The sequence below is a fragment of the Belonocnema kinseyi genome, chromosome 6 (genome assembly GCF_010883055.1).
Source record: "Belonocnema kinseyi isolate 2016_QV_RU_SX_M_011 chromosome 6, B_treatae_v1, whole genome shotgun sequence".
Taxonomy (NCBI): domain Eukaryota; kingdom Metazoa; phylum Arthropoda; class Insecta; order Hymenoptera; family Cynipidae; genus Belonocnema; species Belonocnema kinseyi.
In genome coordinates, this window is record NC_046662.1 from 65,139,096 (window position 1) to 65,150,431 (window position 11,336).

The 11,336-nt window shown below is 28.3% G+C and overlaps 2 protein-coding genes across 2 annotated transcripts in view; both read right to left on the minus strand.

The window, feature by feature from the left end:
- LOC117174156 (glutathione synthetase-like) overlaps nt 1–1,119 on the minus strand; it is a 9,490-nt gene extending 8,371 nt beyond the window's left edge. Inside the window, exon 1 of the mRNA XM_033362974.1 lies at nt 1,028–1,119. Within this exon, the coding sequence (XP_033218865.1) occupies nt 1,028–1,074 (47 nt within the window). The 5' untranslated portion in view covers nt 1,075–1,119. The remainder of the gene's footprint in view (nt 1–1,027) is intronic.
- A 442-nt stretch (nt 1,120–1,561) lies between these two features.
- LOC117174157 (glutathione synthetase, chloroplastic-like) overlaps nt 1,562–11,336 on the minus strand; it is an 81,872-nt gene continuing 72,097 nt past the window's right edge. The window contains exons 3-4 of the mRNA XM_033362975.1: nt 6,534–6,628; nt 1,562–1,749 (exon numbers count right to left, since the gene is read on the minus strand). Of these exons, the coding sequence (XP_033218866.1) occupies nt 6,600–6,628 (29 nt within the window). The 3' untranslated portion in view covers nt 1,562–1,749; nt 6,534–6,599. The remainder of the gene's footprint in view (nt 1,750–6,533; nt 6,629–11,336) is intronic.

Consider the following 11,336-nt stretch of genomic DNA (forward strand, 5'->3'; position numbering starts at 1 on the left):
TAGCCAAGGAGAATGAAAAGAAAGAGAGGCATCGAGACCTTATAAGGGAGTTGCAACGATTGTACCCGGAATATTCTGTTAAACTGATCGTCCTTATCATCGTCGCTCTTGGAGGTGCCCAGCGTTCACTTGCTAATAGCCTAAAAAGCATCCCTGCGTGTCAACAATATGCTAGAACACTTGCGGGAAAAATGCAGAAGGCGATTGTCCTTGGGTCGCTCCGTGTTCTTAGGGTCCACGAGGCTTTTGTTGGGTCGTTGTATTGATTCCTTTACAGACTGTAACCACCTATCTCACGGTTGTGAGACGTGGTTATGGCTGAAATTTTACCGCGATTTCGCTGGAAGCGGGTGCAAATCCTTTATATTCTAATATTTATGTGTTAAAATGGTATTTCAAATGAACGAAATATTTTTGCCCGTAAACATTGTTCCAACTGTAATTTAAAACATGCATTATAATTCTGTTCCAATAATAAATTATTGCCAATATAAATAAACATTTAATCACTTTTTTTGATTTACAAAGTCGCCAGTAAAAAATTTTGTTCCTTTGAACATTCAGAACTTCAAGCACATCGATTGTTTTAGAAATAAATCAAAGGTAGGCTTTTAGTTAATAAGTTTTTAAATTTGGCCACATATTTGTTTCCGGAATTCCTCAAGTTATGAAAAATCGCACTAATAAATTAAAGCTACTGCAGTGGATTTAAGAAAAATATATTGAAAAATGTTCCATAAAATTCCTCATAAACATGAAAATTTTTTCTTAAATTTTGAACTTTTTAAGTCAAATAATATATCGTTGGAATCGTAATAATTCGCACATTATGAATATTATATTTATAAATTACAATAAATTAACAAAATGTCATATTCCGCATTTTAGTCCTCATAAGGTACGAAGGACTGCCGCTGACCAGGATCGACGGCATCAGATCGGCTGAGTAAGGGAAAGCCGTGTAGTGGGAGAACCATTCGCAGGTACTTAGGGCGGCAATGACCATCGTCCTATAAAATTGGTTTACCTTTCGTCGTTGTAAAGTTTCCACGCCTCTACGATTCCCGAGGACATACCTTCCAGCGAATTATTATCTGGAATATTTCTGATTTGACTTCTCATTCCCATTTCTTGTAAGACATATTTATGAAGTTTAGCTGTACTTGGTCCGAACCAACCACAACCGCAAGCTATTGTATTAATTTCAACCTGTTTCCAGGATGTCTGATTATCTAGCATGAAATCAGATCTGAGTAACCCAAGCGAAATTTCTTGAGCGAATCCTTCATTTCTGACCGTTTCATACAAATCGAAAAGTTTCTTCGTAAAAAAGTCCACCTTTGTTGTTTCTTTAAGAGTTTTCTTAAGAAAATCATAATCATAAGCTACCCTATGAGTCAACTCGTTCAATATTATTTGCATTTCACAAGCTTCTAAATACACTTCGCGGGGAAGGGCTGATGGCAGAAGAGTAAAACTGAGTAATTGAAGATTATCTCTGTCGAATTTTTCAGATGAACGTATGGAAAGTCCTGTCAAAAGAGCCCAATCTTTTGCATTTTCTATTATTTCTTTGCATTCATCAGAAGGTGGGAATTCCGTGAGATGAAATTTCATGGTGACTTGACTTTTTAAATCTGCGATGAAAATTTAGATCGACGTCTTTTGATTATTGACTTTCAATCGAAAATGACCAAGGGACAGTAGCTTTTTTTTGTATGGCATTCAAAAATGTATTCCTTAGTGTTTCTGTAAAAAAATACACTCAAGAATACGAAAAATGATAACTTGGCTTGATCTTATTTGGTATGATGGCAATACCAGGATTCACAGCATAACCTTTTGTCAACAAAGTGGAAAAGGCGAATTTTTTTACAATAATAGGGGACAAAATAGAAGAAGGAATAGTAGATTACGTGACAAGGGAAGAAAAGCAGCGATTGTCGATGAGTGTGAAAGGTTGCCGAACGAGCAAAGCGTGGGCGGCATTCACACGAATCAAGAAATTGCCTCTCTCCTTGCAACGTACTATATTTATCAAAACAACCGGGCTGAAAGTTAAGCTTTTATTTACGATATTGCAATGTATTAGTTGCATGACTGGACGGCTAACTAAAGTCACAAAGCCATACAAAGGCATGCAATCAAAAATGTTGAGCACCTAACTTATCGGTTTTATTCATTGGAAGCAGAAATAAAAAGTGTCGGTAAGCTAGGTGAGCGTGCAAGTTATTTGATTTAAGGGCATGTGATACTTAAAAAATTATCGATTTTACCAGTTATAGGTTCGACGGATTTTTTTCTTTAATAATCAATATTTTGTCTTAAAAATTCGGGACATGATGGAAATCATGCTAACGGACGTCCCCACACACTTTTTTTGGTTTAATTCGAAAAAGTTTTAATTTAGCAAAATCTGATGAATTTACATAGCGCTTAGGAATTAGTATCGATTTTACCAGTTTTAAGTTCCGACAGCTTTTGTCTAGAATAATCAATATTTTGTCTTAAAAATTTGGGAAATGATAGCGAACATGCTAACGGACGTCCCCGCACACTTTATTTGTGTTTTTTTTTTCAAAAAAATTTTTGATATTGCTAACAACGTGTGTATATTTGGAGGTTATATATGTACAATTCTCCTGTGCGTTACTTCCAAAGTACACAATATTTTTGGCCGAGAACTTTGGACTTGCAAATAAACATAGCAACTAATCTGCCGGAACTAACCTTGTTTGCAGGCAATCAAAAAAGTTTATTTCATAAATAATTTCCCAGTGGCGAAAAATTGAATATTGAAATTCCAAAATTTATCTATCTACATTACCAGCTAGACTGGTAAGATAGTTCATTATACCATAATTATCCTAGAGTGCTTACCGACAGAATCGGTACGATAGAGACCTACCCACATAGAGACATAGAGACCCTAACCACAAAATAATACACATGCATAAAATTTGGTAATTAGCACAATAACATTTTTTTGTTATTATCCCTGAAAAAAGAGTCCGGGGACGTCTGTTATGATATTTTATAGCATCTCCGAATTCAGTTTTTAAAAATTTTCATTTTTGTGGAAAAAAGCGGTCGGAACTGTATCTGATTGACCATACGACGAAGTATCACATGCAGTTCTACTGAACGAAAAAGGATCCAAAAATGCATTCGAATTTTTTAAATTAATTTTTCATGCATATGGCTCCGAAATTCAATTTCATCCCCACAAAAAATTGCATTTTTTTCAAATGTTATTTTAAGGTTTCGCAAGCCCCATGAAGTTTCACAGCTATCTCCGATAAGAAAAAGAGACGTTTTCGTAGATTTTATTCAGAATCTTCAATATTTGATGGATCGTGTTGAAACTCAACATTTCCATTTACAATTAGCTATATAATACGAATGGAAACTAATTTTTTAAATATCAACCCCATAAGTCTATTTTATAGGGTCCCAAAAAAAACCATAAGTGAAAAATTGTGGATTGCGAGTTTTTGGCGCTAGTTATGATCTTTTTACATTTTTTGTTAAATACAAAGTGTGTATAATACATAAAATACTACTTTCTACCGATAATTAAATGTTTATATACATTTTTTACACAATTTATTAATGTTTTTAGAAATTTTCTCTTAGAATGAAGTTAGAAAGTGGTGATTTTTCCCGATTGTTTTTTCAATTATTTTAAACTTTTACATTAGAGTGAGGTTATAATTAAGAGAAGTTAACAAAAATAATAATTAAAAAAATTTAGTATGATTTTTCATAATATTGTCTTGTAATTGAACATTTTGTCCACTGTTTACTCAGAGGAAGGTAATAAGTACTGCAATTCAATTAAACTGATAGTTTGAAACAATTACTTAGATTGAGGTAATAATTCATGCAAAATCAAACATAATTGTTTAAACAAATGATTATTCTTTATGACTATCTTCTATATTAATGCTAGATGGTTGCAGTTTTTTCTAAAATTTTTAACTTGTCCACGTTTCACTTAGTAAACAAACATAATTATTTAAACAATTTATTATTATTTATGGCTATCAACTCCTGGATAACTGTTAACATTAGAGATAATCATTTTTTAATTAATTTCTTTATTTATTCTTCATATATTTTTTTGAAATAAAACACATATTTCCAAGATTGATATAGTACGTTAATTCCCTTCTTATTAATGACGAAAGTCAGAAACAATATTGATTACAAGTGATATCGGAATCAATTTCCCAACAGCAATAAATCTTTATCTTTGTCTCTTGTGTAAGATAGCTTGCATGTTTAAATTATTCTTTTTTTATAAACATTAGTGGAAAAACAAAAATAATTGAATTAAAAAATAAAATACTATTTAAAAAATGATTCTACTTGATGTTAATTTATTATATATTCATAATTAAAAAGGCAAAGCAAAATTGAAGATTTCAGAAAGAAGTGCAACCGGTTATCATTACTCCAAGTGAAGATAGTTATGGACAATAATCAATTATTTAAATAAAGTTTTATTTAACTCGCATTAATTATTGCCTCACTAAATGAATAATGTACAAAATGTTAAAAATTTCAGAAAAAACTGCTCTAAACGTTTTGGCACACAATGGGCCTTTACCAATGAATTTTCTTAAATCTGTAAGAATTACGTAATGTCTTGTAGGTGCGCAGTTTTACAATTGAAAGTGTTATTGTTTGGTATTTTTAATTGTAAAATTATATAAATTATTTAATTTCATTTTTAAGTTTTACTTCATTCTATTAGAAACTTATTAAATCTGCCAGTATTCTTAAACTATTTTTCTCACAAAGTAAATTATTACTGATAAAAAAACAAATACAATTAAGGCCATGTAAATAATCTTTTTTACTTTTTTCATAATTATTAAAATTTAGGACCAGGCCCACCTTTCTTAGTGTTTTTGATTTATTATCCCAAATTTTCAACTCGATGTGGCGCTTCGTGTGAAAAGAAGTTGGAAAATAAAAAAAGTGAAGATAAGGTAGGAATCTGGTCACGTGACCCACTCATCACATGGCCTTGAGTCAAAAAATACAAATTTTTTGAAAATTTTTTAAAAGTTCTTAAAAAACATTGCACTTGAAGAACTCTGTTAAAATTATTTATAGTGACATATACTTAATTTGGAAATATTTTATTTTTCAAGTAATCTTTTTGTGCGAAAAATATCCTTAAAACCATTTTTTTATATGAGAGAAATAATTTTAAGTAATTCATTTTTTGTTAGCATGAGCAATTATATTTGTGAAAGTAAAATATAATTCTCTGGAAAATCGCACTGTAGTAAAAATATGAAATAAAAAAATCTAATAGTTGGAAAATTATTCTAATATTCTTTGAAAAACTTTTTTTTTCATTAATCGATGAAAAGTCGATGAAAAAAAATTTTACACTGCAGTAAGACTATAAACGTACGTTTTATAAATTTTTTGTATTTTATTTCTTGTATATAAATTCTCCTTTAAGAAATTTTTATTTTCTTTTAAATTAAAAAAATTTTTAATCAAAATGTACTGAGTTTTTTGTTATAATTGAAAATGATTTCTGTGAAGGTAAATCATTAAAAAAATTATTATCAAGAGCTTTTTTTAGTTCAATGATAATTATTTTAAGATTCTATAAAATAATGTTTTTCAGCGAAGAAAACTTAATGACGACATGTAAATTGTAGTAAAAAATGGTTGTTTTACGTTTCTTAGTTTTAAATTAAAATGTACTGAATTTTTTGTTATCATTGGAAATTAGTTTTGTGAAAATAAAAATTTGCTGTTCTATTTCCACAAAATTAATTATTGAGGCTCAATACAATGCGCAACGATTATTATGAATAATAATTGGTTTGAGTAATTATGCTAGCTTCATTCTAAGAGAATATTGTTATAAATAATCATGTATCATATTGTATGATATTTTTGGTTTTAGGTTCAGAATAAATATTTCAATTAATTTTTAATGAAACCAAACGTTTCGGCGCACAATGGTGACCCTCATCAGTGGTACATTTTTATTCTACAAAAAATATTTACAAAAAATTATTAAAAAGGGGGGGGGGCGTCCATTTTTGTTTTTATTTTTTTCTGTTTCTATCGTTAGAAAACAATCTGAAAAAAATCACAGAACTTTTTTAAATCATTCTCAACATGCATGCATTTTTTGAAAGAAATTTGGTGGGAAATTTAAACTCAATAATATGTTCAGCACTTTTTTTTAAGTTGTTGTGTGATAACACCCAAGTTATATCTCTTTCTTTACCACAGAATGGTCGCCCAAAGGGTTATTATTGTTTTTTTATTTAAATTTTTTAATTTCGGGGATCTTAGTGTAAAAGATTAAAAACAGTAATTTTTCTGCTTCTATTTTTCGGAAAAGAAAGAGCGCAATTTTTGTCAACGTTAACCTGTACTCCCGGGCTTTTGAAATTAACATGGGGTTTTAAATGGAAAAAGCTCAATTTAGAGAAAAAACAAAAAGAAGAAGTACTTGTTATAAACTTTTTGTGAATTAAAGTATAGCCTACCTCTTAAGAAGTATTCCAGGAATAACTTCCATCCATTAACCTTTAATTTTGACACCCCTAATCCTCTTATTGTGCCCGACAAATGCCCCCAAAATCTGTAAAGAAATTTCAAAGTAAATGATTTTTAATCCATAATTGACGAGTTTACAAGTATTTATCAAATAATTTTAAATTCTCTTAGCAGTTTTTCTCACCCATTAAATCGTGAAACGTTATAATCATTTGGGATAAATTATACATTAAACCATCCCCCCCCCCCCCTGTAAAGCGAGAAAAATTATTATTTTCTGGAATTAATGACACAATTAACAGTTGTTGAGAACAATATATATTTTTTAAAGGGCATGCAGCAATTTTTTAAACAATTTTTTTCTCTGTAAATCGTGTAAAGTTATTATTTCTGCAATGAATTGTACAATTAGCGAATTTCAAGTGTAATATTTTTTTCTATACATGTTTTGCAAATACTTAATGTACTAATATTCATTCACTTGCGCCTGTTCATAGAAAAGGTGGAGAAAAATTCAGATTTTTTGAATCTCTTACAACATTTCGCTTAGTACTTAATATTTTCTTATCTTAGAACGGGTACCCTATATTATTTAAACAATAATAATTTTCTTACAAAATTAAAATATCCTTTAGAAATATTTTGCTCTCAACATTCCTTAATTGTGTCATTAATTCCAGAAAATAATAACCTTTTGCGAATTTAAGGAGAAAAAAATGTTAAAACTAATTAAAATTTTTTAAATAATTACCAAATATTTTAAACAAGAACTGCAGCATTTAAAATTCATCAACTTTGTAACATTTATTTCGACAGATAATAACTTCTCATGGTTTACAGGAAGAGAAAAATTGTTTAAACAATTTAAAATTGTCTGAAAAACTTGGAATTTCATCACTTATCAATTAAAAATAATGTATATTGAAAGAAATTCCAAAAAGTAACGTCTTTAGCATACATTCGATAGAAAACTGCTGTCTTGCATTTTGTTGGGAATTTTCTGGGCACAATAAAAGGAGATTGGGGAAGTATAAAATTAAAAGTTATGAGGTGGAAATTATTCCTTAAATACTTCTTAAGATGTGACTATACCTTAGTTGCAAAAAAGTTTATGACAAGTACTTCTTTTTTCGTTATTTGAAAATCAAGCTTTTCCCATTTAAAACCTTATGTTAATTTCAAAAGATCGTAACACAGGTCAACGTTAAAAAAGACGCTATTTCTTTTTCTGGAAAATAAACCAATAACCGGGTGGGTGGGGGGTTTTACTGCAAAAAATCGAAGTTTGAATTTGTACAGGTATAAATTTGGACCACCCTAATGTGAAAATTACTGTTTTTAATATTTTACACTAAGATTCCACAAATTTAAAAATCTGAAAAAAATTCACAATAATAGCCCTTTGGGTGACTATTTTGTAGTAAAAACAAAACTAAGATAGTATTTGAGTTATATTATATAAAGAAATTTTTATTTTAAATTAATTTTTTTTTTGAGTTTTAATTTCGCGCCAAAACTTTTTCGAAAAAATCATGCACGTTGAGGATGATTTAAAAAAGTTATGTTGATTTTACAGATTTTTTTAAATGATAGAAACAGCGAAAAAAATAAAAAAGAAGACGAACGTTACGCCCTCTAACTATTCCAATATGGCAACTAACGGTTTTAAATTTTGGGAATTTTTTTTTATTGTATGCTTTCAAATGGCTGGCTCGACATCTGATAAGCTTTGCAGACATTTTTTATGCTCAACCGGCTATACCCTTAGTAAAATAATCAAAAATGTGTGTTGTCCTTTGTACCTTTAAAAGTTTGGCATAGTATTCAGAAATGAAAAAATGTATTGTCTTTATAATAGTTTGGTGAATTTATTTGTTTTAGGCATAAAATAAAATTTATAATGTAGTATAATGAAATACTGTACTGGATCCTTATATTATATTACAAATTTTAATAATTTGTCCAATTATTGTAAGGGCAACACACATTTTTAATTTTGTGTGAACAGTAGCAAAGACATTTAAGACTGTGCTAAATCAAATTTGAAATAATTTCCTTGTTTAAACAATATCCGTATATATTGCGTTACCAATAAATAATTTTTTAAAATGTTTTTTCTAGAATAAAAATTAACAACTGATAAGGGCCACCATTGTGCGCCGAAAGGTTTTGTTCAATAAAAAATTAATTGAATTATTTATTCTGACCCTAAAGACAAAGTTAACATATAATATTTTAAACGATTATTTTCATCGAAGGTCAATATAATACCCCCACTGAGTATTGTTATAAATAATAATAAATTGATGAAACTGTTGAAAATTGTTGAAGTTTGATTAATTATTTATTCGCTCTAACTATTTAAAGAGAAAAATTCTGAAAAATATTAATAAAAAGTAAAAAACAATTATCAGTAGAAAGTAATATTTTATGTATGATAAACAATTTGCGTTAAAAAAACGCAAAAAAAACATAATTGGCGCCAAAAAGTCGCAAGTACTAATTTTTCACATATACGGGGTTATTTCAACAGTATTTTTTGATTCTTATTCTATGGCTAATTGTAAAGAAAAATATTAAGTTTCAACTCGATTTGCGTAATATTGATGATTATAATAAAAATTTAGAAAAACGACTTTCTTCTTTTATGGGAAATATGTGTTATACTTTGTGGGGCTTGCGGAACCTCTAAATATAATATTTTGTCAAATAAAAAAAAGGATTTATTTTTATGTGGAATCGTACAAATTTCAGGGCGATATGCATGAAAAATAAAAAATGCAACCCTACTGTGAAACCTGGGAAGCTCAAAAAGATGAATAAATTTGAATAAATGTTCAAAAATAATAAAGAGTTTGTATTTTAATTATTTTTTAATTTGAAGCTTGAAGAATTGGATTTTTTATGTAGAATATTTCTAGTAAAAACTTATTTCATTCTGGAGTCAACAACCTTATTTATAGAAAAGTAATGTAAAAAGTGAAAGCTAATTCTAAAACAAAGGTGAATCAAGGTTTCACTACCAAAATGTACGATAATGATTATTATTTTATACTATAATTAAATTATATAAAATTTGGAGATATGATAAATACCATATAAATTCCGTATGTTGTTTGGGTTAAGTAGTTGAGTACCACTTCAATAATGTTCAGAGAATGAAGGAGAAAACTTCTAGTATGCAATTTTTATTCAGCCTTTATATAAGATTTATGATAAGATAAGTGTAGGTGCTTTTCTTTGATGTTTCCCCAAACTGCTTGGGCTTCTCATTTCATGCGCAGAAATACTTTAAACATTTTCATCAATCCACGTAAAATTTTCCACATAGTTCCAATTTCAATTTCTATAATCTTTTTACCCATCCTATTACATAGTTAGTTATACCAATCGTTTGGGCACTTTTAAACTTTTTTATATTTCAAAAAAGATAATAAAAATCAAGGTAGCTGTTGAACTGGGAAATGGCAGTGCTTTTATTTTTTGACTGGGTATTTTACACATTTGTAGAAGAAAAATGTATCTAATCACTGGAAATATCACAAATTTGATATCACATGGTAGGGTAAGAGTACTCATTCTTGGCACCTTAACCTTATTATTGGCATGCCAAAAACCGAAGTGAATTTATTTTATTTTGGATATATCTTCATTGCACTGAATAATCAGCATATACATTTTGTGTAAAAATAATAGTATATATAATTTAATTAATTGAGACAAAAGATGCTAAAAAAAATGCATTATCTACGAAATCAGAGAAGGGTGCCAACGCTCTTTTTAAATTTCAAATTCTATTCAAATATTATTGCATTCTAATTTATTCCATTTGTAACAATATTTTAAATATTTCAACTTTATTGTAATTGGGTCAAGACCAAATTATCATTCAGCAAGTCTGGAAGAGTATAAGAAGATTTTTTTTATAGATTTTAAAAAATGTTAATGAAATATAGATTTTTGGAGACTTCGAACAAAAAATTTAGAAACTTTTCAACAATTTAAAAAGATTCTAAGAGAATAACATTTTTATTCAAAGATTCCTGGGATGATTTCAAAACCATTTTTATTTTGAAAAATTAATTATGGAAGAAAGTTTAAAAACCTTTCAAAAGATTTCTAAGAATATCAGCAACAAATATCTGGAAGATTTTACGGCAATTTTTGTAGTTTTAAAAGATTTTTCACAATTTTTTGGAAAAATTAGAACCATTTAAAAAGTCATGGACCATTTATTAAGAACATCGAAAATAATAAAAAAAGTGGAAAAGATTTCAAAAGAATACGTTTTTTCTCAGATTCCTGGGATAATTACGAATAATACTTTATTTAAAAAAATTTATTTTTGAAGACGATTTCAGAAAACTTTTAAAAATTTCAAAAGATTTTAAAAAATATTGAAAAAAATCTGGAAAATTCTAAGGCAACTTTTCTAGTTTTAAAACATTTAAAAATTTTTTGGAAAAATTAGAATCATTTATAAAGTATGTACAAGTTTTCAAAAAGTTGAAAAAATAAAGTTTTTAAAAATTTCGAATAAAAAATATAGAAACTTTTTAAGTATCTCCAAAGATTTCAAGAGAATTAAATTTCCTAATTGTATTGATTATTCTTGACATGGGTACAAGTATTATATAGAGAGTATTATTATTATTAAATCGCTTCTAATCAGGGTACATAACAGCCTGGAAAATATTTTTTTTGCACTAAAGCTGCTTTTAATTTTTGTTAAAAAGATTTGCATAAACTTTGTCCATGTAAAATTAACAATAACTTTAAAATATTATTATATT